General features: G+C 33.9%; 1 protein-coding gene across 1 annotated transcript; it reads left to right on the forward strand.

Moving 5' to 3' along the window:
- The first annotated feature begins 202 nt into the window (after positions 1-202).
- On the forward strand, positions 203-27,950 carry Dhc93AB (Dynein heavy chain at 93AB). The gene is made up of 65 exons (XM_073084081.1): positions 203-515; positions 862-1,019; positions 1,301-1,523; positions 2,261-2,413; positions 2,551-2,762; positions 2,839-3,354; positions 3,430-3,540; positions 3,670-3,824; positions 4,182-4,371; positions 4,503-4,764; positions 4,842-4,990; positions 5,073-5,284; positions 5,379-5,943; positions 6,047-6,182; positions 6,264-6,445; positions 6,527-6,685; positions 6,773-6,946; positions 7,021-7,166; positions 7,248-7,374; positions 7,706-7,735; positions 7,929-8,174; positions 8,252-8,476; positions 8,547-8,773; positions 8,846-8,987; positions 9,277-9,689; positions 9,883-10,018; positions 10,097-10,231; positions 10,317-10,447; positions 10,534-10,867; positions 10,946-11,658; positions 11,771-12,072; positions 12,142-12,296; positions 12,396-12,532; positions 12,792-13,258; positions 13,409-13,524; positions 13,604-13,765; positions 13,876-14,075; positions 14,213-14,369; positions 14,464-14,652; positions 14,842-15,081; positions 15,158-15,348; positions 15,433-15,602; positions 15,748-16,010; positions 16,139-16,259; positions 16,335-16,510; positions 16,644-16,813; positions 16,977-17,115; positions 17,231-17,395; positions 17,676-17,869; positions 18,005-18,374; positions 19,431-19,571; positions 20,221-20,391; positions 21,169-21,405; positions 21,489-21,568; positions 21,673-21,949; positions 22,372-22,563; positions 22,753-22,924; positions 23,106-23,281; positions 23,557-23,799; positions 24,142-24,324; positions 24,430-24,489; positions 24,635-24,748; positions 25,111-25,259; positions 26,528-26,675; positions 27,265-27,950. Exons 1-65 carry the CDS (start codon positions 203-205, stop codon positions 27,424-27,426), a joined length of 13,464 nt encoding a protein of 4,487 aa, XP_072940182.1. The 3' UTR covers positions 27,427-27,950.
- Positions 27,951-27,955: the final 5 nt, after the last annotated feature.

Genomic DNA, 27,955 nt, shown 5'->3' on the forward strand with positions numbered 1-27,955 from the left:
TCGCTCGTTACAAAGGAGACATCGTTCCATAATGGCCCGCTATGGGACTCGCGTGACTTGCCATTTGCCAGGCTCAGCCTTTCTTTCCGCACTTCTTTAAGAAAGCTTCTAGGGATAAGCCGCTTACAAGTCTTCGAATTCAATTCTTCACTATGCCAGTTCCTTTCGTTAAGATAATTTGTAATTCCACGTGAATATCATTATGGATCAACCAGGTCCATCCACAAGCAACCAAGACCCTCGTTTTGATTTTATCGGTTCTTATGTTGTTAAATCCTTAAAATTAAAGCCGGAAAAATGGATGAGGGTACTAAGCATAGAGGAACATAGGTCCACGCTGAAGGACTTTGTTGACAAGCCATTACCTCTTCTCCTAGTAATCGTTTTGACTCATGCCGCTCAATTAGTTCCTGTAATATCATTTCCTTGTTATTTGAAGAATAAAGCAGTATATTTCGTTAAAAAGAAGCCCGATGTCGTCCCGAAAGAGAATTGTGCTGATATGGTCATATTTGGTAAGCATTTACACAGATATACTACTACTCACTATGCACATATTCGAATACAATTTAGTTAACAACACAGTTTTAAAAGAATACATTTTGTGGTCTTTATTGAGTATTTTTAGTCATTTCGGATGGGACCATTACCACGGTACAAATATCTATACTATACATAGATAGATCCTTATACTGTGCCATTACCATTATTGTTTAATTTTTTTTCTATAATTATACGTTACAACACTACAACATAGTTGCGTAATCGAATGCTGTTCATAAATATATATTTTTTATCAATATTTGCATATACATATTACCTATATTATAAAATTGTCAATTATACTTTTCCTTCATTTAGGTGATCTCGCACCAAGACTTATTGATGAATTAGCCTCACTAGTTGATGAAGTGTTTGTACCCTTGCTGTCGAATCCTTTGAATCATGAAGGATGGCCGCTAGTTGTCTCTCAGGATATTCTGAAACAAATTCACAATCTTAAAAGCACTGTTTACGAGGTAAGCGTTTGAAAATACCAACCATTAGTAGGCCTAATTACATAACTTATGGGATTAAAATATTTTCAAACATTTAATTAAGCGCAATTAATCAAAATTATCAGTTAAAACGAAATGTGGTTTAAATTTATTTATAGGCAGTTATTCAGTTTACCGTATGTCGAAATTACATTTATTTCGTTAATTATTATAACTGAATATTTATTTTTCAAACATTAGGCAATCGCAATTATATATATTTTTACTTTGTGGTAAAAACATTTTTAAAACCTTTGAAATAGGTAAAAGGTAAAGTGAATGGGCAAACAGTTCTCCCTATGCCCGTTGGAGTGGAGCTGGTCCACGAGGCAGAGAAGGAAGTGCTTAAGGGTGTGGAGGTAGACCTCTATTTGAAGAGTGCTATCGAGGGGGTCGTTATCAAGTGGGCGCAGCAGATCAACGATGTCATGATGGAGGATTCGTCGCAGGCTTTCGACAATGGACAAAATCCCTTACCGAGTGTTGGTTAGCAAGTTTTAAGTATTTATATAATAAAATTTACCGTTTAACATAGCATTTTCAGATAAGACACATAAAATTAGGTAGGCAAGTAAAAAAATAATATCTACTTGGTGTAATTGGGAGACTCTAGGGAAAGGCTTTACGTAACAGAAGATCTAAAGTTTGATTGATAAATAAGTAAAGTTTAGTGATTAAAATAATGAAAATAGCATTTCCTTGATACCAGGTAACGTCATGATTTGGCACTAACTATTTTATTGAGTAATACATGTAATCGGTGAAATCATTAAATATACGTCTGAATGTGCTTCGAGAAACTTATATTGCCGGCGACGTGTTTAGAGTAACTGGCAATTTTCATTAAATGATAAATTTACCTATAATGATACCGTAGAAATACTGCTAATAGCACGGTCGAGGAAAACCATGAAATTGCCCAGACGCCGTTCGTAGCGTCAACTTTCTTCCATTCCTTCTCGTATGTAAACGCAAAAAATATTCATGTTACGAGTTCTTAGGTGCCGCAGTAATTAATTTTAATCAGAACACATTACTTCCAACCAGTCACATTCTAATTTTACGGAATGCAGAAGAGAAAACATTATGTTAGCAGATTTTTCCGGAGTGATTTGGTTTTTTATAACTTTTACTGATATAACTAAGATTTTAAGTTATTATCTTGAAGTTGGTTTGAAATACACGTTACCGGTTACTTACAAAATGTATGTTATTATTTACAGAACTTGCATTTTGGAAATCTAGATTGAGTAATTTGAATTACATTTACGATCAATTACGCACAGAGAGAGTCCGTTGCATGGCGGTTATATTAGAGAAAACTACTTCTGCCTATTATCCATGTTTCAGTCGCCTCTTCAAAAATATTGTTTCAGGTATTTCATATTTGTCATTTATTCTTGTTATTAAAATTCAGGAAGTTTGAATTTTATATCTATTCTATAAGATTTTTATATCTATTCTATGAATTATTTTTCACTTTATATAAAATTATCGTTGTTAATATTTATAGCATTGGCAGAAGCACGAGAGATTGATTTGTATCTGAGGACATTGGAGAAACATTTTCAAGTTTTAGAAGATACTGACTTTACTGAATGTCAGCCTTTATTCCGTCCCTTATTCCACGTCATTTGTATGGTATGGAGGGATTCTAAGTACTATTGCAGTTCATCTAAGCTTATGGTTCTGATAAAACAAATTTGTAACTTGCTCATATATCAGGTAAAAACAAAAAATGTACGCAAAATTTCTTTTTCACAATTATTAAGGAAATAACTTTCAATTCAAATATTTTTAGGCAAAAAAATGTTTAGATCCGAGCACATTGTTTCATAGCGACATCGATGAAGCGAGACAACGGATCCAACTGACAATAGACATATTGAAGAAATTCCGCCAGACATTTGACTACTTCAAGGAGAATCTACCGAAGTATTTTGTTGACAGAGTTGTTATTCCTTGGACATTCCATCCAAATGTCGTATTTGAAAGAATGAATAAATTTCTGGATAGATTGAACACAATACAATGGTTCTTCAAAACTGTATTAGAGTTTCAAAAGTTGGAAAAAATTGAAATTGGTGGTATGAAAGGTCGTGTTTTAGGAGGACAGATCCGAGATATTTCCGCAGAATTCGATTCCTATTTCCATGCTTTCGCTTCGAAATCTTACGATGTTCTTGATCCCGACGATCAAACGTTTAATGAAGACTTCAAGGAATTTCAAGAGAATATAATCGATTTAGACTTAAAATTATCCACCGTCTTGGCCGAGTCTTTCGACAACTGCTCTACTTTAGAAGCGATATTTAAGGTATTTAATAACAGAAATTAATAAAATGTTGTAATATTTATAAAACTATATTTATAATGAATATTTTTATTTCAGTTGATAGATATTATAGGATCAGTTCTGGATAGACCTCTCATAAAAAATGAGTTTACAGCTAAATATTGCGAAATTATCGTCATGCTTCGTAAAGAAATCGTCATTTGTGAAGTAAGTTGTAAAAAACTTTCATAACTATAAGTACATTAAAACAAATGTTTAGTTGTCATTGACATAATATGAATGTTTTAAATAGATCAGGATAGTTAGAAGCACCAGCAGAATTTTCTTCTCTTCCAGGATTTGTTCAATGAGCAGAACAATCGCCTCCAGAAGTACGGCCACATGGAGGTGGATGCGTTCCTGCCGCCCATCGCGGGCGGCTTGCTCTACATGACCACGCTAGCTACAAGGATCTCTAAGCCTATAGCTAGCTTTCGCAATTTGCCGCACCCGTAAGTATTCATCTGGGTGGGGCAAATTGCGAAAGCTGATTATTTGCTTGCATTCTTCCTAGAATACCTGTTCCTAGAATAATATTTGGGCCAATCAGGGTACAATTTTGGCTATTTTGAATAATGGCTTTAACATTTTGAGTTTCTTGAAATGGTAGTTAGTATAGTATATTGCCTTGGCTTAGAGAGCATTACCTACTACGTAAATAATATTAGATTGAGCTATCCCTTCTCTTACCTTAACGCACGTTAAGCCTCGCACGACTTATCAAATGATGTAGTTATCTTTACTTGTACACAAATAATCCCTATTACTTTTATAAAACTAAGTAAAACGTAAGTAACATTTATATACAGGATAAAGGAAACGGATGATGCGGTAAAAATTTTTGCTCGATATGAGAAACTTATTGACGATATAAATGAATTTAAGAGAAAATATTTTAACGATTGGGCTGCGAACATCCCGAAGATAATTGAAGAAAAAACGAATAATACTATATTATCTCGACATGGATCGGATCTCATTTTAAATTTTAGCCCTGCAGTAAGTATTTTGAATCATTGATACTTTTTTTAACTGACCAATAAAATTCGTGCCTGGTATACATATGGGATAGGATTCATATGATACAGTGAGGTACTAATACTATAATAGTATTGTGTCACATTTTGCAGCTTTTAGATCTAATGAAGGAAGTTCACCATCTCCGCACCAACCCTGATGTACAACATTTGTTGCCGAACGAAAGTAAGGAATTATTTGAAAAACAGGAAATTTACAGACAATACAGGATCAATCTTGGCATTACAATAGATTGGTATAATCAAATAAGGAAAAATAGTCAAAAAGAAGAGTTTGACTTAGTTGAAGACGAAATCAAAGCAATTGACGAAAGAATTGAAATGGCACAAAACGAGTTAAATTGGAATTCAAAAGGTGACAAATCCACTCGCTATCTAAAACTATCGTATTATATTTACATATTTGACAACCTAAACTAAATAAATTTACAGATCTTTGGAATTGTTTGCAAGAATTACATAAATTAGTAGGAAGTTTGTATGAGCGTATGTCGAAAATACAAGATAATTTAAAGGAAATGAAAGATATAATGAAGACTTGGTCTTCTCAACCACTATTTGAAAGAAAAGAGGGTAAAAAGGTAACGTGAACAAAAATTTCCCTCTTTTGCGTTTAAATTTGTTTATTTATTGTGACATGCTTAATGTTTTTTTTTATTATAGGACACGCTTTTAAATTTAGAAGATCGTAAGGATAAGATAAATAAGCGGTACAGTGATATTCACGAAACAGCAGATCGTATAAAAGTTTTGCTTAAAGAAAACATGGAAATGTTTAATATGCAAGATAATCAAGAATGTGAAAATTGGCAATCATATGTGTCATTTATTGACAATTTATTTGAAGAAGCACTTTTTAAGTGTATTGCTTGCAGGTAAATAAATAAAATTAGACGTGGATAGAGATGAATATGTCGTTCAAATACGCTTAAATCAAAAAAATACATTATCCTATTTTTGAAATTTCAGTTTGGGCTATATATCCGAACACATGAATCCCAAAAATAAACTTGCTCCGTTATTCGAAGCTCAACTTGAATTATGGGAACCTGATATGGTTTTTGTACCAAGTCTAGATCCGAGTGATGAAAAAGGATTCACGGCAATGATCGACAATCTAATAAACGATATATTAAAAATGTCGTCATTGATTGAAAGAATAGATTCCACGAAAGAGGAATCGTATGAAGATCAAATTGTAAGTAATGATGACATAGTGGAAATGAAAGACGACGTCTTAAATGGAATAGACAGAGTTATTGAAGAAGCGAGTGATTTTTGTAAAACATTTGAGAATTATTCATACCTTTGGTTGGAAGAGAGAGACGCCATCATGGAAGTGTTTTTGACATATGGCAGGATTTTAACTGCTGAAGAGATAGATAGGATTGGATCGGAAGATAAAGACGTCCAAGCTCCAGTACCATGCACTCCAAAAATGGAAGCTTTTAGAGAACAAATAGATCACTACGAAAACCTTTTCTTGGATATAGAGGATATGGAATCGCATAAAGTATTTAACTCCTGGTTTCAGGTAAATATTCCATTTAATTAAAATAATTTTAACTAAGTAATTAGATCTACTTTTGTTTTCTTAAATCATATCACTAATATTTAATGTTATACTTATGTCACAGGTGGACATTAGACCATTTCGCCAAGCTCTGTTGAATACTGTTCGAAAATGGGGAAATATGTATAAAGAACATTTGGTCAATAATGTAACGTCTAGTCTTACTGATTTAGGCAATTTTATCCATGAGGCCGATGAAGGTGATATATTATTTGCTTATTATTATAATATGTTGAAGTTTTTTAGTAATTAGATAACATATTTTATATTATGCGTTTTAGGCTTACTTCAGCCAGTTCCAGAGGGCAATTATGAAGCCTTAGTTACTGTGATGGGTTATTTAATGCATGTTAAAGATAGAACAGCAACAACAGATGATATGTTCCAACCCTTGACAGAAACTATAGAGCTACTTAAATTTTACGATATGGATATTCCTGAAGAAGTCAATGTTCTTTTGCAAGTTAGTATTTTGATCCTAGCATAATAAGAAGATTCATAAGCTCATGAAATGGATTATATTAATATTTTGTTTTATTGCAAGGAACTACCAGAGCAATGGCAATCAACAAAAAAACTAGCTTTGACTGTGAAACAACAAGTTGCTCCGCTACAAGCAGCCGAAGTGTCTTGTATCCGAAAGAAAATTACTACTTTTGACTTACACGTGACATATTATAGAGAAGTTTTCAAGAGATATGACGTATGTAAATATATAAACCAACCTTTTTATATAATTTTAATTATTGATCTATTATTTTCGTTATATACTCAAAATATTTTTTTACAGTTCTTTAAATACGAGTGCGAGGATCCATATGCAGTAATGTCGAGGGTTGATAACGAAATGTTGCACCTAGAAGACGAAATGAAGAATATACAAGAATCCGGTTCGTTATTTGAGGTGAACGTGCCAGAATTCAAGTTATTAAAACAATGTCGTAAAGAACTGCGGATGTTGAAGGTAAATTAAATTATTTCAGTCGTGGTAATAATTAAAACATTCTAAGAACTTATTTATCATACTTGAACTTTTAGCAACTCTGGGACTATGTGTATATAGTGAGAACAAGTATTGAGGATTGGAAAACAACACCTTGGCGAAAGATAGATGTAGAAAACATGGATATTGAATGTAAGAAATTTGCTAAGGAGATACGTTTGTTGGATAAAGAAATGAGGAGGTAAGAGAACATTTTCCAGAATCAAAGTTTCTAATATAGTCTAAATATTATGAGAAATCTAAATATTATCAATTATTTCAGTTGGGACACGTACATTAATTTAGAAGCTACTGTGAAAAATATGCTAACCTCTTTAAGAGCTGTTGGAGAGCTTCAAAACCCTGCTATAAGAGAAAGGCATTGGGACCAACTGATGAGAACTACAAAGGTAACATGTTTGGAATGGAGAAGATTCGAAAAGTTTGTAAATTATATACAGTGTAAATATTTCCATTAAATGTGCCTCGTGTTATTTATATTGAATCGTCAATTGTTTTTTAATTTGACTGTTATGCAATTTGCATGTTTGTGTGCATCATGATTTATTTAAACAATGGCATGCGAATATTCCTTTTATTTTAAAATTTCTTTTGGCTCATGGATGTCATGACTGCATAAAAGGGAATGCCATTATGTGTTACTGTACATAAATCTCAATAATGTTTATGGATGTGTGGAATGTGATGTTTTGGGAATGTAAATATATTTATTATCCACAGAGCTTAGCTGCATTACCACCTGAACTCACTGTAAGTATAACCAAGCGTAGTGAATTTTGTAACAAATATTCGTGTTTCACGTGTGTCACATGCTTACCTGTTTGATGTTTTGTTTTAATGCCATACCACGTGTACAAAGTTCAAAATTGTTATAATTTCATTTTTAATACATTTAACAAAGTTAGGCAATTCGTATTATATCTACTTTGTTTATGGGACTTAGGTGAGAATTGTTATGGACAAAAATACCACACTCGCGGATTTATTAGCATTAAATTTGCATGAATGTGAGGATGAAGTTAAAAATATAGTAGACAAAGCGGTAAAGGAAATGTCCATGGAAAAAATTCTGAAAGATCTTAATACAACTTGGAGTGGAATGGAGTTTGAACAAGAAATGCATACAAGAACTGGGTGTGTCCTTTTAAGAGCAAGTGAAGAACTTATTGAAACCTTGGAAGAAAATCAGGTATACAATGTAAAAACGTTTAAAGTATGCCAATCATAAGTATGTACACTTCACTAATACTAAAAATATTACTTCAGGTGCAACTTCAAAATCTGATTACTTCTAAGTTTATTGCTCACTTCTTAGAAGAAGTATCAAGCTGGCAGCAAAAACTGTCAATAGCGGATCAAGTCATAACAGTATGGTTCGAAGTTCAAAGAACGTGGACTCACTTAGAAAGTATATTCATGAGTTCAGAAGATATACGTAAACAGCTCCCAGAGGATTCAGCGAGGTTTGACAGAATAGATGCGGAGTTTAAAGTAAGTGGCGCGGCAATGGTTAATTTAATTTAAACGGCACTAAACTAATTAAACATTCCTTTGTGGACAGATACTGTCAAAAGATATGTCAAAAACCCCGAATGTTGTGAAAGGTACTAACAAGGAAGGTTTAGTAGCTACACTAGACAGCTTACAAAAGGATTTAGTAATATGTGAAAAAGCTCTAGCTGAGTATTTGGAAACCAAAAGACTTGCATTCCCAAGATTTTACTTCGTATCTTCAGCAGATTTATTAGACATTCTATCAAATGGAAACCAAGCAGACTTGGTTATAAGGTCAGTATAAAAAGTTAAAATCTATAATGAAGGTGAAAATTTTGGTATGCATTTCTTATTCTTAAATTTCAGGCATTTGACAAAATTATTCGATTCTATAGCAAAACTTCAGTTCATCGAAAGTGATAAACCTAGCGAGAAAGTGGCATCAGGCATGATTGCAAAAGATGGTGAACTTGTACCTTTTCCTGGAACTTGTGATTGTACCGGGGCGGTAGGTCCATTTTTTTAACTTTCTAATACTTACTATAAGTAGTAAGGTTAAAAAGGTTATTAAGGTTATTTTATAAGATACTAGCTGACCGGGCAAACGTTGTGTTGCCATATAAATAAAAAATGTTAAGGGTGAACAACCCTTATCACTTAGGGTTATGAAAAGTAGATAGTAGCCGATTCTCAGACCTACTGAATATGCATATAAAATCTGCCGTACTCCGAGGTGTATGGTAACTAACTTTGTGACACGAGAATTTTATATACAATATAATATGATAATATTACAGGTTGAAATATGGCTTAATCGATTGCAAGACATAATGAGATCAACTATTCGCCAATACTTTGGGGAAGCTATAGTTTCGTATGAAGAAAAACCTCGAGAGCAGTGGCTATTTGATTTCATGGCGCAGGTGTCTCTATGTTGTTCGCAAATCTGGTGGACTACTGAAGTAAATATAGCTTTTGCAAGACTAGAAGAAGGATATGACAATGCTCTTAAGGATTATTACAAAAAACAATTAGCTCAACTTAGTACATTGATCACTTTGTTAATCGGAGAGCTTAGTAAGCAAGATCGTCAGAAAATTATGACCATTTGTACAATCGATGTACACTCTAGAGATGTTGTAAGTAAACTGATTCAGGGTAAAGTGGAGGCAGGATCGGCTTTCCAGTGGCAATCGCAGCTACGACACAGGTTCAGAGAGATCTGCTTAATAACTATCATCTGCACCTAACGGTCACAGGTTATTTCACTATTCATGCTTTATCAATTGGCGTATATTTAAACACCATATTTCATGACACTACTTATTTTATTTTCAATTTAAGAATTGTAGTCACAAATTATTATCTAGCAAACATTATTTCAGTTAGTTTATAATTTTCAGGTGGGGTGAAAAAGAGTCACATTGTTTCGCTAATATCTGTGACGCCCAGTTTACATATAGCTACGAGTACTTGGGGAACACTCCGAGATTGGTGATCACTCCATTAACTGATCGATGTTACATTACGTTGACCCAGGTACACTTATTAAATAGATAATTTACTAATAATTTGAATATTTTTGGATTATTATACGAAACTTGTTGTTGTTTTCAGTCCCTACATTTAATTATGGGTGGAGGACCAGCTGGGCCAGCGGGAACAGGTAAAACTGAGACAACAAAAGATTTAGGAAGAGCTTTGGGCATTATGGTTTATGTATTCAATTGTTCTGAACAAATGGATTACCAGGTAAATATTATTTACAAAATAATATATGATGTATGTAGTTTTATAATACATATATAATATTATTTAAATTTTGTATGTTTTGCAGTCGTGCGGCAATATTTATAAGGGATTAGCACAGACGGGCGCATGGGGCTGTTTTGACGAGTTTAACAGAATATCGGTTGAAGTATTATCTGTTGTTGCCGTGCAAGTGAAATCTGTTCAGGACGCTATACGGTAACATTATATTGTGCGATTTTAATTTTATATTGGTCATTATACACTCACTACATTTTTAAAACCATTCATGAATATTATTACAGTGACAAGAAGGAGAAATTTAATTTCATGGGTGAAATAATTGTATTAGTGCCAACAGTTGGAATTTTTATAACTATGAATCCGGGATATGCTGGCAGAACTGAACTGCCTGAAAATTTAAAGGCTCTGTTTAGACCTTGTGCCATGGTTGTTCCTGATTTTGAACTGATTTGTGAAATAATGTTGGTTGCTGAGGGCTTCCAAGATGCTAAAATACTAGCAAGGAAATTCATTACTCTGTACACTTTATGCAAAGAATTATTATCTAAACAAGATCATTATGATTGGGGTCTACGTGCCATCAAGTCTGTTCTTGTCGTGGCTGGTTCTTTAAAGGTATGTTCATTGTTTTGTTATATATTTCTACACTGATGTATTGATTTATATGCAATTGTCCTCTTGTATTTTAAACAGAGAGGTGATCCTGGTAGACCTGAAGAAGAAGTATTGATGAGAACACTGCGAGATTTTAATATACCAAAAATAGTAACAGATGATATGCCTGTTTTCATGGGTTTAATTGGTGATCTATTTCCTGCTCTTGAAGTACCAAGGAAGAGAGATTTAGAGTTTGAAAGAACTGTTAAACAAGCCGCAATGGACTTAATGCTTCAACCAGAAGATAATTTTATACTTAAAGTAGTTCAATTAGAAGAATTACTGGAAGTGCGTCATTCAGTGTTTATAGTTGGTAACGCAGGGACCGGGAAAACACAGGTGTGGAAAACGCTTTTCAAAACATATCAGAATTTAAGAAAGAAACCTATTTATAACGATCTTAATCCAAAAGCGGTGACTAACGATGAATTGTTTGGTATTATAAACCCCGCTACAAGGGAATGGAAAGATGGGTTGTTTTCAGTCATTATGAGAGATCAAGCAAATATTGTAGGAGAGAATCCTAAATGGATATTGTTGGATGGTGACATAGATCCAATGTGGATTGAGTCTTTGAACACTGTTATGGATGACAACAAAATATTAACTTTAGCCAGTAACGAAAGAATTGCGCTAACACCAACTATGAGACTCATGTTTGAAATTTCTAATCTTCGCACTGCAACACCGGCTACTGTATCACGAGCTGGTATTTTGTACATCAATCCACAAGACTTGGGTTGGAATCCGTACGTATTATTTTTTTATTTTATATTTTGTACTATAAATAAAGTTCTGGAATAGATTTGAAATTTGTATAGACCATTTGATGATTATTTTAGAATTCATTTTAAATTGCAGCTATGTCACAAGCTGGGTGGAGACCAGAAAGATTCCAGCAGAAAAGTCCAACTTGGTAATCTTGTTCGATAAATATATTCCACCTTGTTTGGAGACCGTGAGGAACAGGTTTAAGAAGATAACGCCCATTGCTGACATGGCACATGTACAAATGCTCTGTCATCTTCTAAACTGTTTGCTTGTACCAGAAAATACACCGCCCGACTGTCCTAAAGATTGGCACGACATATACTTCGTTTTTGCTTGTGTATGGGCATTTGGATCTGCTATGTTTCAAGACACGAATGTTGATTATCGAGTTGGTGAGTATCAAGCAGTCTTCTTGTAATAATTTTGTATAAATGTTTGTGCAACATGCGTTTTCTTTGCAGAATTTACGAAGTGGTGGGTAAACGAATTTAAGAATGTCAAATTTCCTGCCGGTGGTACCGTCTTCGATTATTATATTGATTCTGAAACTAAGCAATTTACTCCATGGACTGAAAAGATTACCAAATTTGAATTAGATAGCGATATTCCTCTGCAGGTATTTCATTTATATTGTTGGGTATATGATGGGAATTATTATTAAAGATTCATATGAGTTCTCAGTCATATAAGATATTTTAATCCTTATTTATTTCAGGCCGTCCTTGTACCCACAGCAGAAACTATACGAATAAGGTTCTTTTTGGATCTTCTGATGAAAAATAAACACCCTGTAATGCTGGTTGGTGGCGCCGGTTGCGGTAAAACTGTTTTAGTGAACGAGAAATTGCAAGGGTATGTAAATAGCATTTTAAGTCAAGTACCAGGTTAACAAGTAAGGTCCTATGTTAGAGCTTGCAAACAAAAATTATTAAGTTTTCTTTCCTTGTTTATAGTCGGTTGTAAATTTGTTAAATCTGTTAACTACATATCATTGTATTTTTAAGACGTAATAAATCATAAAAAACGAAATATTCAAAATATATTTTAGTCAAGAATAATTAAATGATACTGCTATATTACACTGTTTCATTATTTACCCGGTTGTTTTTAGACTATCAGAGAGCTACGCTATCCAATCTGTACCATTCAACTTCTACACGACCTCGGAGATGTTACAGAAGGTTTTAGAAAAACCGCTAGAGAAGAAAGCTGGTCGGAACTATGGGCCTCCGGGAAACAAAACACTGATATACTTCATCGACGACATGAACATGCCTGAAGTAGATTCTTATGGCACTGTCTCGCCGCATACAATAATTCGACAGCATTTAGATTACAACCATTGGTATGATCGCACGAAACTAACTCTGAAAGATATCCACAACACTCAGTACGTATCGTGCATGAATCCAACGTCCGGAAGTTTTACCATTAACCCGAGATTGCAAAGGCATTTCTGTGTATTTGCGATCAGTTTTCCAAATACTGAAGCGCTTAACAATATCTATCATTCGATTCTAAGTCAGCATTTAGCGAATCCTGAACTGAGGATTAATGGTCAAATTGGGAAGTTGTCGAGTAAGTACATTTCAATTCATCAATAGATTTAAATTTATTAAATATCGTGACATTTACCTTTAACGTAGAATATACACAGGAGTAATTGCTAAAGAATTTGACATTACTGAAGATAAATCTACATTGATGGATTTTCTTGTTATGTTACAGCAAACGTTGTGACAGCATCAATCGCTCTACATAATAAGGTCTCTCAAGTCTTCTTGCCAACTGCTATCAAGTTCCATTACATATTTAATTTAAGAGATTTATCCAACATATTCCAGGTGAAAACATTTTTTAAGAATGCTTATCTTTGGTAATATTTATTTAATTAGGAATAACAAATATAATTTTAAATTTCAGGGATTTCTATTCAGTACAAATGAGTGTTTAGTGAATCCTTCCGATATAATTCGTTTATGGTTACACGAAACTCACAGAGTCTATGGCGATAAATTAACCGAGGACAAAGATATTGACGCATTTTTAAAAATGCAAGTTGATCTCTGCAAGAAAAATTTTGAGGTACCTAAGTCATTATTTTTTAAAACTACATTTAATTAATTTAATTGGATTCTTGAAATATGTCTGTGTATGTTAACATAATATACAAAACATGTGTTGTATTGAAATAGGATATTGACGAAGGCGTAGTTTTCGAGCGTCCTAACATCTACTGCCACTTCGCTGGTGGTATCGGCGAGCCCAAGTACATGCCCATCTCTACATGGCAGCAGCTCAATAAGTTGCTTACTGAGGCAATGGCTAGTTACAATGACCTTATAGCCGCTATGAACTTAGTGCTGTTTGAAGACGCCATGATGCATATTTGCAGGTATGTTAAAATCCTCAGATCATGTTTTTCTTTATTGTTTCAAGTAGGTAAATGTACAACGGAATAACAAATCCTGAAAAAATGTTATAGAAGAAAGTGATAGTCAAGCATGTAACAGTTGTATTGAATATTTTCAGAATAAGTAGAATTCTAGAAAGTCCTAGAGGAAGTGCTCTATTAGTTGGTGTTGGCGGATCTGGCAAACAATCTTTATCCAGACTTGCTGCATTCATATCGAGTTTAGAAGTTCTTCAGATACAACTTAAGAAAGGCTATGGAGTAACGGATCTTAAGGTAAATCAATCGAAAGTGAAACATGAACATCTATGATCTACATATACTCGTTATATGTAGTGATATAATATTTTTGTCTTTTTTTTAATTACAGCATGAATTGTCAGGCCTTTACATCAAAACTGGCTTAAAAAATGTTGGAATAATGTTTCTAATGACAGACGCTCAAGTGGCTAATGAACAGTTTCTGGTACTCATCAACGATTTGTTAGCTTCTGGAGAAGTTGTTGATTTGTTTCCTGATGACGAGGTCGAGAATATTATAGCTGGAGTTAGGAATGAGGTAAGGAATTCTTAAAACGCGACAAACGGGAGCTGAAGTAAAGTAAAAACTAATAATAAATAATTAATTTAAATTTAAAGTTGCAGTATTTGTAGTTGTCCTTAAATTAATTAATATTATGAATAGGGAATAAAAGAGACTTTTATGAGTAGATTTCATAAGAAGAGATCGACAATACATTTGTTTTAGGTCAAGGGCGCCGGATTACCGGATACAAGGGAAATTTGTTGGAAGTTTTTCATAGACAGGGTGCGCAAACAATTGAAAGTGGTTTTATGTTTTTCGCCCGTGGGTTCTACTTTACGTGTACGTTCGCGGAAATTCCCTGCGTTGATCAATTGCACCTCCATCAATTGGTTTCATGAATGGCCACAAGAAGCTTTAGTTTCCGTGTCGATGAGGTTTTTGGAAGAATTACACGTTTTACCTGTAAGTGCATAAATAAAAAAATATTTTCAAATATCGTTTTGAAATACATATAATAAATGTCCATGTTGTTCTTCAGTTTACCCTTAGAGACTCTATATCAAGATTTATGGCATATGTTCACACTTCAGTGAATACAATATCGAAAGCTTACTTGTCAAATGAGAGGAGATATAATTATACGACGCCTAAAAGTTATTTAGAACAGATCAGCTTATATGCAAAATTAGTCAATAATAAAACCGACGAACTGCGTGCAAAAATAACCAGGTAATATTTTTATAAAATTATAGCAAAAGCAATAAACATGTATTTTGCTTTATAAAAATACAAGTCGTTTATCTTTGCTTTTAGATTAGAAAATGGTCTAGAAAAATTACGCAGCACTGCATCACAAGTTGACGAATTGAAGGCAAAGTTAGCAATACAAGAGATAGAATTGCAACAAAAGAATGAGGCGGCTGATAAGCTTATCGAAATGGTTGGTGTAGAGACTGCTAAAGTCCAAAGTGAAAAGGCACTAGGTATGATACTGTAATAATACTCCAAATATTTACAAGCATAATTTCGTAGATAGTCAATACCTAAATTGGAAATCATTCGTCTTAAAATAAAATATTGATATAATAATTAAACATAAAATGAAATTGTATAATGTTGTTATTCTAGCCGACGAGGAAGAAGAAAAAGTTGCAGTAATTGCTGAAGAAGTATCTAAAAAGCAGAAAGACTGTGAAGAGGATCTTATTAAAGCCGAACCTGCTCTTGTAGCAGCACAAGAGGCTTTGAATACACTTAACAAAGCGAATCTCACTGAGTTAAAGTCCTTCGGGTCTCCTCCTGGAGCTGTGACTAATGTGACAGCTGCCGTTATGGTTTTATTGGCACCTGGTGGAAAAATACCGAAGGACAGGAGCTGGAAGGCTGCTAAGGTGACTAACGAAGAATTTATTTAGTAAAAGCAATTTGCATATAATTAATTATCTTATTATGTTTGGATTTATGTCCCCGTATTTCTCTCTCCCGTATTTCACTTGATGATTTTATTCACAATTCGCAGATGATGATGGCCAAAGTTGACGTATTTCTAGAATCGTTAGTCAATTATGATAAGGAAAATATTCATCCTGACGTTATAAAAGCTATCCAGCCTTATCTAAAGGACTCTGAATTTGAACCAGGTACTTATAAAAATTCAAAGTTAATAATTGACGTATAGTTTAGGAAAAACTTTTCTAATCCTTATTAATTTTCAGAATTTGTAAGATCAAAATCGGCCGCTGCCGCTGGTCTTTGCGCTTGGGTTATAAATATCATCAAGTTCTACGAAGTGTTCTGTGACGTGGAGCCGAAAAGAAAGGCTTTAGCTGCAGCCAATGCTGAGCTAGCGGCGGCTACTGAGAAGCTTAAATCAATTAAGTCCAAAGTAGCTGTGAGTATGCACTTAGTAACTGTTAATAAACTGAGACTGAAAACGTTGTAATACTTTTAATCAATTGGGGTTTCATAGTAAATATTTCAAAAATGTTATTAAATTAAAAGCTATTTTATGTTTCATGTCTTAGTCCTTAGAGGAGCAACTGGCTACACTAACAGCAGATTTCGAGAAGGCAACAGCCGAAAAACTGAAATGTCAACAAGAAGCGGATGCTACCAACAGAACTATTCAGTTAGCCAATCGTTTGGTTAATGGACTAGCCAGTGAAAATGTGCGGTGGGCTGAAGCGGTTTCTAGGTAGGGATAGTAATGCAAATAATATCTGTAGATGTGATACTTCAATCTGTAAAATTGTTTTTATTGATAAGTATATAGAATAGTACAATACAAGTTTGGTTGTCGATTGTTATACAAAAATATCGATACAAGGATTACCATTTTTCATATCATTATTTTTCAGCTTCATGCAACAGAGTACAACTTTACCGGGCGATGTTCTCTTGGTTTGTGCTTTTATTTCATACGTGGGATGTTTTACAAAGTTGTACCGTATGGACTTGCTTCATAAAAATTGGCTGACCTTTTTGAAGACTTTAGAGGTAAAATTCATATACTTACATCTTCAAACCTTTTGAAAATAAGAAATTCTTATGCAAATATTTACGTTTGCATTCTAATTTAAAAAGCTTGCCATCATTCTTGTTAATATTCTAGCCACCAATACCAACTACTGAAGGTCTAGATCCTCTTACAATGTTGACCGATGATACAACAATAGCAATGTGGCAGAATGAAGGCTTACCATCTGACAGGATGAGTACTGAAAATGCTACGATCTTATCAAACTCAGACCGGTGGCCGCTTATGATAGATCCACAGGTTTGCATATGTTTTTAGTATTTGTAGTAATTAAATTACGTAGCAGTATTTTAGTACGTAGTACGTAGGTACGAATGATGGATTGATGACAGAGAAGATGGAAAAGATATCGCAAATCACAAAATAAAATTAAGCTTTCAAGAGACTAAACTTATGAGTAAAATAGCTTTATTTTAGTTGTTAGAATGTGTGAATGTTTTAATTTTAAGTTTAAAACATAAAAATTTAAGTAAATGAAATAAAAGTGAATGAAAGAATTAATAAACGTTTATAATTGCAGCTGCAAGGAGTTAAATGGATAAAACAGAAATATGGAGACTTGCTCAGGGTTATCCGTCTAGGCCAGAAAGGTTACCTGGATACCATAGAAAAAGCTATTATAAAAGGAGAAACAGTATTGTTCGAAAATATTGGCGAAACTGTTGATCCTGTACTCGATCCTTTACTCGGGCGTAATCTGATTAAGAAAGGAAGGTTAGAATATTTTTAGTTTTCGCGTTATATTTTACGTCAGTTATAATTGAAATAAATGTAATTAATTAAGTATTTTTTTTAAATATATGCAAGGTTTAATATTTTAATTTTATTTACGGTATTCATTGATTACAGGGCCATTAAAATAGGTGACAAAGAAGTAGAATATAGTCCACACTTCAGACTGATTCTACACACGAAACTAGCGAATCCTCATTACAAACCAGAGATGCAGGCACAAACCACTCTGGTCAATTTCACGGTAACTAGAGATGGCTTAGAAGACCAACTACTTGCTGAAGTAGTGAAAGCAGAAAGACCAGATTTAGAAGAGTTGAAAGCAGAATTGACGAAGCAACAAAATGAATTTAAAATCCAGTTGAAGGAGCTTGAAGATGACCTTCTGTCCCGGTTATCATCTGCTGGAGATAATATATTGGGAGATACTGCTCTAGTGGAGAATTTGGAGACCACGAAGAAAACTGCTGCTGATATTGAGAGAAAAGTATATAAATTTTTAATTAGTAGATTCATTAAAGTCATTTAGATATTTTTAATTAGAGTTTAATACATAAAAATAATTATAGTTCAAAAAACTAAAAAACACGCTTTTATGATAAAATCAACTAAAACGTAGAAAATAATTTTCAATCTAAGAATCAATTTAGGAACAGTAAATAGTATAATTGTGGAAAAAGTGTGGGGTGCTTTTCGAACCTGATAAATGGAGAGCACCCCACACTTTTTCCACAATTATACTATTTACTGTTCCTTAATTGATTCTTAGATTGAAAATTATTTTCTACTTTTTAGTTGATTTTATCATAAAAGCGTGTTTTTGAGTTTTTTGAACTATAATTATTTATTAATTTTTAGTATTTCTCGTTATAGCGACCACCATTATTCATCGTTTGTAAAAAAATCAAGTGTCTATCTATTACGATTTAAGAGATAAAGCCCAACGACAGACGAACAGACCGCAGAGGGTTTCGTTTTAACCTTTGAGTACGGAATCCTAAAAATCATTCTACAAGAGGGCATTATAGATATGTTTCAGAACATTTGAGTTATAGGGAAATAACATTATTATTTTCTAAACTAAAAATCACGATATAAAAGTTACGCCTATTGAAACTAAATAGCAATAATTATTTGCAATCTAAAGTTGCGATGAACTTTGCTGAAGGTGCTTGAAAAATCTCGCTTCGAAAATCGTTAATTCTGAGGATGTTGATAAGGACAATGGTACAAAACTATTAATGTTTAAAATATTGAATTGTCATCGGTCCTTAATAAGTATGCCAAATTTCGAGTTAATCCGACGTTTTGAAGGGGGTTAAAATCATGTTCAAAGATTCCGTTACATACTAACATACCAACATACCAACATACATACGTCTGAAGCTAATAAAAGCGTGTTAATTACTTATAATATCTTTATAGTTCGACATGACATGTATTCACATTCAGTGTTCACCGATAGATTATAAATTCATAAAAATACTAAACATTTCGAATACGGTTGATTATTATTATTAAGAGCCTTTTTCGATTGTTCCAGGTGGCTGAAGCGAAAGTGACATCACACCAAATAGACCAAGCTCGTGAATTCTACCGACCGGCCGCGGCGCGGGCGTCCTTACTGTATTTCATTTTGAATGACTTAAATACTATAAATCCCATTTACCAGTTCTCTCTTAAGGTACTTTAAATGGACCTACTTTTTACACGTTTCCAGATGATTTCTTAGTTTCAAATTAGTAAATTTATGTTAAAAAAATGTTAAAGTAAATTTATGATAACAATGTTAATTCTTTGGTATTTTATGCGTAACTATGTTCTACTTCTCTTTATATGATAACTAGTTTTTGCCCGCGGCTTCGCCCGCGTTTAAAAGAGAATAATATAACATACTAACATACATAAAACTGAAAATTCGTACCTTCAACTTTGCTAAAGATCATCACTTGATTAAATGCATAGTTTACGATTCAATCCTTACTAATATCGATTAAAATAATCGATGTTTTGGGTCCAAAAGATCGATTCTCCAAATAATCGGTCTTAGTCTAGTTCCCGTGGGATTTCCGGGATAAAAACTATCCTATGTCCGTTCTCGGGTTTCAGACTATCTTTGTACAAAATTTCATTTAAATCGGTATAGTGGTTTGGGCGTGAAGAACAGACAACCAGACAGACAGACAGACAGACAGACAGACAGAGTTACTTTCGGATTTATAATATTAGTAAGGATATGGCAATAATATAATTCTTAGTACTTGGGATTTACTTGTCTTGCAGTTAAGTTCAGTATAGTTTTAGTCTATACTAAAAATAATTATTTACTTTAGGCTTTCAGTGTGGTATTTCAAAAAGCGATATCTAAGGCAGAGGAGGCAGAAGAAGTGAGTCAAAGGATTAGGAATCTCATAGATTGCATCAGCTACTCAGTGTTTCAGTACACGTCGCGAGGATTGTTCGAATGTGATAAACTTATTTTTGCATCTCAGATGACCTTTCAGGTAACTTACTTTCACATAAACTTTATTTTCTGGTAAAAAAATGTGAGGTACTACTTTTAATAAATTGAATTTGTCCTTGAACTATACCTTATACTGCCTTGGGGTTCAAATTCAGACTTATGACTAACAGTGTATAACTAACTATATGACGTAACGAAAAAAATCATAATAGAGTCAGGCAAGTAAGGTGTAACCACTAAAAATGGGGTTTTTAGTTTGATGTTCTTTCGTATATTCGTATGTTTAAGGTTATTTTATCATTTTCTCTATTTATATAAGATCGAGTGAATCAATACAAACAGTAATTAACATTATCGAAGGCATTATAAATCAAAGATCACAGAGGTTAAAATATTGAAAGTGACTTTGAAAAGATCTCAAGTTTATTGTTTAACGTGATGTTATAAAATAATAACTAACCCATAACGCTTTTAGCATCTTAGCATTTCGCACCGTGTCGAATTGGCTACAGCCATGTATTATTATAAAGATATTTTTTGTGTACATATTGGATAAAATATAAAGTGTTTTTGTTATATCTTTTAAAGAAACTTGTCATGAGATCATCATTTCTTATTCATATGCATTTTTATTTCTTAAGCGTATAACTGATGTCTGACTCTATAAATAGTTTTCTCAACCAAATTAAAATGTTCGGTAATTGTAGAATTCTTATGATAAATACTATTTGTAACAAATACATTTTGCTCAATACAGAATAAATAAAGACACCATTAGTAAGATTTCTCCACAGTAAGTATTATAACATACCTACAGGTACTTTTGATGAGTGAAGAAGTATCACCAGTGGAGCTAGACTTTTTCCTTCGATTCCCAATCAAGCCCCACGTGACCAGTCCAGTTGATTTCCTTTCAAACCAGAGTTGGGGAGGTATATGTTCACTAGCTAGTAAAGACGAGTTTCGAAACCTCGATAGGGACATAGAGACCTCACCTAAGAGGTGGAAGAAAATTGTCGAAATGGAATGTCCTGAAAGGGAAAAGTTTCCTCAGGTAATATACGATTGATGAATATCAATTTAAAAAAAAAATAACTACTAGACGTGAAATTATTACTATTTGATGTTCATTTCCAGGAATGGAAAAATAAGACTGCGTTGCAAAGATTATGCATGCTAAGGGCATTAAGACCGGACCGAATGACATATGCTGTAGCGTGAGTACCTACATTTTTGACAGGCTTTTATACTTGTAATTACGAAAACAGGTAAGCAATTTTTATATTTGAAAAAAATATTTATCGTTCAAATGATATTCCAGAGCGTACATAGAAGAGAAAATGGGCACCAAATACGTTGAAAATCGGACAGTGGAATTTAGCAAATCTTTTGAAGAAACTAGTCCCACTACACCCATATTCTTCATCTTATCTCCCGGAGTTAATCCCTTAAAAGATGTAGAAGCTTTGGGAAAAGTTATGGGATTTACAGCTGATAATGGGAATTTCCATAACGTGTCGCTGGGCCAGGGTCAAGAGGTCGTAGCTGAGCAGGCGATGGACGAGGCCTTGGTAAAAGGGCATTGGGTAGTATTGCAGGTGGGTTGTAGTATTTCAAATTCATAAAATGAAACGATTGGGAGTACTGAAATATTCCTAACACGCTTCTACCATACCATTATTATTATTTTTACCGGCTTTACAATGGTGAGTGTTCCTCCTGAGGTATTCCTGGAGCGCTATGATATGGGGCTCTTCAAAAGGTGTAAAAGAGCCCTCCTTCAAAGCCGGCGATTTATTGGCAACTCCTCTGCTGTTGCCAATGCATCAAATATCCATAGGCGACGGTGACTGAATTCCATCAAGTAGCCCGTCTGCCTCATAGTTTAGGTATATATATAAATATATATATATATATATATATATATATATATATATATATATATATATATATATATATATATATATATAATATATTTGTCATACAATACTGTATTTCAATACAATTATTTTAATTTTAGAACATACATCTCGTAAAAAAGTGGTTACCGAGCCTCGAGAAGAAGATGGAAAGTTTTGCTTCGGGTTGTCACAAAGATTTTCGTCTATTCATGTCCGCTGAGCCCGCCGCCACTGCAGCTGCTCACATCATCCCGCAGGGGATACTCGAGTCCAGCATCAAGATTACTAATGAACCACCGACGGGCATGCAGGTAGGTTTAGATTATTTGAAAAAAATTGCATAGATTTTAGCCACATTTATAGGCAGGACACGGAGAACTGCAAATTACCATAGAACTGTTTTTTTTTTTTATTTAATTATTACACTAACATCATGTCATTTTAAAATGAAAATATAACCTTAATTGGTGAGCTAAAATTGATAAATAATTTATTTCTAGGCAAATCTTCATAAAGCTCTGGACAACTTCAATCAGGAAACATTGGAGATGTGTGGTAAAGAAGCAGAGTTTAAGGCAATTTTGTTCTCTCTCTGTTATTTCCACGCTGTTGTGGCTGAAAGGAGAAAGTTTGGCCCACAAGGCTGGAACAAAATATATCCTTTTAATGTTGGTTAGTAAATTTAATTTCTTGATAATCTCATGTATCTTAAAAAATACAAACTTCAGTTATTTTTAAATTTATTAAATTGATAACTCTGTGTTTTATGTAGATTTTATCAACGGGTTCATTCTAATCGTAAGTACATTTAATAAATTGTTTGAGTTAATTAATTCATGCACTTTCATTACAGGTGATCTTACAATAAGCGTGTTTGTGTTATACAATTACTTGGAAGCCAATTCTAAAGTACCATGGGAGGATCTGAGATACCTCTTTGGAGAAATCATGTACGGAGGACACATCACCGATGATTGGGATCGTCGACTTTGTAATGCCTATTTAGAGGAACTGATGCAGCCAGATTTGGTAATCATATATTTTGGGATAATTGAAAAATTCTATTGTTATTTAAGTAATATTAGTATTAACCGTGTTTTCATTTTATTCATATTTTTGATAGGTACACAAAATATCTAAGTGTAATTTTGTTTGTATCATGTGTACTCTCGTAGGTACCTAAAAGTCAGAGCTACGCGTTCGCTATATTCATGCATCTAATTATACTATGCTTTGTTTAATATTATTACAATTATATTACATTTTTTCTTGACTTAGAAGCGTATTTTTAAAAATATTTAAAGGTGGACGGAGAACTACACCTAGCTCCAGGGTTCCCAGCGCCACCCAATACAGACTACCCCGGCTATCACCAGTACATAGAAGACGCGATGCCGGCGGAATCACCTTACCTCTACGGCTTGCACCCTAATGCAGAAATAGGTTTCTTAACGACCACTTCAGAGAATTTGTTCAGGACTATATTTGAGATGCAACCGCGAGATGCTCAAGCTTCTGGAGCTGCCACCGTTACTAGAGAGGATAAGGTTTACTGATTTATATTATTTGTTTAATTTAACTACTTGTACTATTTATTTAAAACTATTCGACATTTAGTAGATAAATTGCCTGCGTTAATACTAATAATAGGTTATTAATTATAGTTCCAATTTTGTCTACTTTAATTGCTTCGTGATCTTTCTTCACGATTAAGAATAAAAAATTCAATTTGTAATGAGTGTTACCTTTATCCAATTCTTTATGGTTTTGACTGTGTTTTTGATTTACAAAAAAAGACAGTTGATAAAATTATTCTACAAGGATTCCTTATTTACAATTTACAAACTAAGGGATTATTATTATAAGCAAAATAGTTATATAATTCTTAGGTAAAGCAAATGTTGGACGAGATAGTGGAAAAGTTGCCGGAGGAGTTCAACATGGTGGAGATCATGGGCAAGGTGGAGGAGCGCACGCCGTACGTCATCGTGGCCTTCCAGGAGTGCGAGCGGATGAACCACCTCACCGGGGAGATGAAGCGCTCGCTGAGGGAACTCGACTTGGGGCTCAAGGTACCGTTGTATCCTTACTTTAAATAAATTAGTTTTATTTTATTGGTAGTAATGGAGAAGATTTACTCTTTATTATTATGAATTATCGTCCTTCATTTGTTTTAGGGTGAACTGACAATTACATCGGATATGGAAGAACTAGAGAATGCGTTGTTTTTGGATCAGGTAGAAATCAAATCATATTTTTTGTTAAATTAAAAATTGCATTTTTTTTTAAATGTATATCAGAACTTAAAATGAATGGACTTAAATACTACTACAATAAGGGATGTATTTAACGTTAAATACTTTTATGTGTTGTATTGTGTAGGTGCCAGCTATTTGGGCAAACAGAGCGTACCCATCGTTGCTTGGTCTCTCCGCGTGGTTCGTAGATTTGCTACTTCGTCTACGGGAACTGGAGACTTGGGCTACTGATTTTGTGGTAAAAAGGATAATTTACTTTTAATTATTAAAATTATTAAATCATCAATTTCTATAGGTACTGGATCATGTCATGCGTGTTCCTTTTCGCGACGATTATTTTTTCATTTCATTTTAGAATTACTGTTTATATGACAATATGCCATATTATGTTGAATACGGTACGCATATTGTCATAATATGTAACTTGATAAAATACTTTTTATTTTATTTGTTTATTATTTTTGGTTTTCCTTATTTAAGTATAGCTGAATTAAGTCTTTAACTTTATTAATTTTAAGTTATATGGTCAAAATGGGTATGAAATAAATTATTTTCATGAAGTAAATTCCCATTTTCCAAAATCAAAATTTGCAACCCTAGCTGCCAGTGTCGGTGTGGCTGGCGGGGTTCTTCAACCCGCAGAGCCTGCTGACGGCCATCATGCAGAGCACGGCGCGCCGCTACGAGCTGCCGCTCGACAAGATGTGTCTGCAGTGCGACGTCACTAAGAAGATGAAGGAGGACTTCACGTGAGCTCACACTGGCTATCATAAGGCTTTTACGCAATGTTACCCTGGTAAAAATAAAAATAAAAATTAAGTTTACCCTGGTAAAAAATGCAAGAAGGTGTACGTTATGTTAGAAGTTTTTTTAACGTAAGGTTGCCCATTAAATTATAAGAAGCTTTACGTAGGTGTGCTTTACTTACGTTTAGTTTACCCTTGCTTTTAAAAAAGCTTAAAAATAAATAGTAATTTATTAAGTTAATTAAGTGAAAGTTAATTTATTTATTAAGTATTTCGTAGTAACGCAATCGATAATAAAGTACGAGTAAATATATCTACTGTAGAAAGAAAATTTTACTCAAAAATTGTTTCTTTAAGAAAATACTTGAAAAAAGTACAAGTGCGTACTTAAATATTGTACGTGCGTACAAATTAGGACATCTAACGATGCTTTATATCAAGGTCCTTAAGATTTTGTAATTTAAATTCATTTCCGATTTTAAATAGTACTAAATTAGAAATTAAATCTTTTAATTAGAAGAATATGTATTAGCGAGACCTTTTAATATCAGATGAACTGCATGCCTATTTATTACTTCATACGGTCACGGTTAACGGAAGTTGACTTAACAAATCACTTCTAATGTTTTAAACATAAATCTAAATTTTATTTAAACTCAAAGCTGTTTTGATTTCAAATATGGGTTATTAAGCAAATAATTTCGTGAATTTAATGCCTACTTTTATTTTAATTAGTAAGAAATTGCGAAATGTTATAATCCTCAAAGTATACATCTGTAAAATACAATTTAGCGATAGAATCTAGACCGAACAGACAAGAAACAATAATTTCACGAATAATATATATATTTCACTTATTCTTGATATTTTTACATGTAATGTAATTATTTATTTATAATTAAACCATATTTAATACACTTTATAAGTGTGCGCATATGTGTTAATGCATGCCAGGGGGCGAGTTTATATTTAAGTTAGGATTAAAATGGTAAGGAATTAAATTTAAAGGAGGAGTTTATATTTGTGTGCACGTACTATGTGCTGTGATTTTGTACGATTGCATGCTTACGTGTTTTCGTGGGGTTTTTGTGGTTTTTCTATGTGCGTCTCTATGTGTGCGTATCTGTTTGTGAGTACGCATGTATTTGTATTCATTTCTATATGTGCCATGTGTGTGTGTGCTCTGGTGTATACCCTGTGTGTGTACATGCACATGTACGTACACAGCAGAGCTCACACACCCGTGTGTACGTGTGGATGTGTGTGCGCAGCATCGCGGACTCGCGCGCGGCGCCGCGCGACGGCGCGTACGTGCACGGGCTGCTGATGGAGGGCGCGCGCTGGGACGCGGCGGCGGGCATCATCATGGACTCGCGCCTCAAGGACCTCTTCCCGCCTATGCCCGTCATCAACGTGCGGGTAAATACTTCTAACCTATTTTTAATTCGGTCACAATAAGTGAAACAACAACAGTATAGGCTATAAATTAAATTTTCATTTGGATAATTTGGTAAGGTACGGACGACTAGACGTTCTGATTTAAGTAAAAAAATATAGTTGTAAAATTTAATTGATTGATTGAATTTGAATAAATATAAAATGATTATATGTAAAGTACTTATATGAAAATGTACGATGATTATATGAAAATGTACGATGTGTGTTGACACACACATCGTACATTTTCAAGCCGCCCATAAGGTCTTCGAAAAAATTTGGCAACTTATGTCCTAGACTACTGTCGGATTTAACCATTTAAAGGTGCATCTTTATTACAGAAGTACATGAAATTTAGCCAACGGTCACGTTAGACTACCACATACTGCCTGCACCTAACGCTATCTAACTTTGTAAATTGGTTGTGACCGTAATACCTATACCACCCTTTTATTTGTATGTGAACTGCTGTACAAGTAACATCAAATGTATCGCATTATTGCAATGAGTGTAACGATCACTTAAGATCAGACCGACTACAGTCTACTTTACCAAAAATGCAAACTTACAGGCGATAACTCAAGACAAGCAGGAGCTGCGCAACATGTACGAGTGCCCTGTGTACAAGACGCGCACACGTGGACCTACCTACGTGTGGACCTTCAACCTCAAGACCAAGGACAAGCCTGCTAAGTGGACCTTGGCTGGCGTCGCTTTACTGCTGCAGACATAAACTGCTATGATGATTGACTTGCGTAAAGCGATAATTTATTATTATTTAATACAGGAGAAGCAGACGAGTATGCAGTCGGAGTTGAGCTACAAACAGTTCTACCTACCTTTTTCTAACATCTAAGTCCGCAACTGTGATCGGCTTCATATAGAACCCTTGCTCTGTATGGAGTTGGTTGGCATGCATAGAAGGCAGTGAACTTACAATCTGGTGAACTGCATGCTCTTTTACTACTTCAGTCTTATAAAAAACTATTATTGTCATATAGAATTGTATTATAGAACCATGACTTTTGAGGCCTTAATCTTGCACGTTTCAGTAGTAAACATTTAGAAACTTAATGTGTATTTTTCGATGTAAACAAAAGAATTAGTATGGTTAATGAACTACGCTTACAGTGCCATAATTATGTTGAATAATATTCTAGTTTAAATGAGATGTGTTAGATGAGTATTCCAAAATGTGATTTATTTTTGGTGAATTGTCGTTTTATAACATCCGTTCCAATAATATTTGAAAGTAAAACGGT

Source organism: Epargyreus clarus, unplaced genomic scaffold (assembly GCF_041222505.1).
Source record: "Epargyreus clarus isolate Ecla_fem2 unplaced genomic scaffold, WU_Ecla_fem_2.2 ptg000003l, whole genome shotgun sequence".
NCBI lineage: Eukaryota > Metazoa > Arthropoda > Insecta > Lepidoptera > Hesperiidae > Epargyreus > Epargyreus clarus.

What these genes read in the sequence shown, in the direction of transcription:
- Dhc93AB (XM_073084081.1), top strand. Translation starts at nt 203, where the DNA reads ATGGATCAACCAGGTCCATCCACAAGCAACCAAGACCCTCGTTTTGAT. An exon ending in TTTTAAATTTTAGCCCTGCA is followed by an intron (nt 4,372 to 4,502) that starts GTAAGTATTTTG and finishes CACATTTTGCAG; the next exon opens with CTTTTAGATCTAATGAAGGA. An exon ending in CTGCTGATATTGAGAGAAAA is followed by an intron (nt 18,375 to 19,430) that starts GTATATAAATTT and finishes CGATTGTTCCAG; the next exon opens with GTGGCTGAAGCGAAAGTGAC.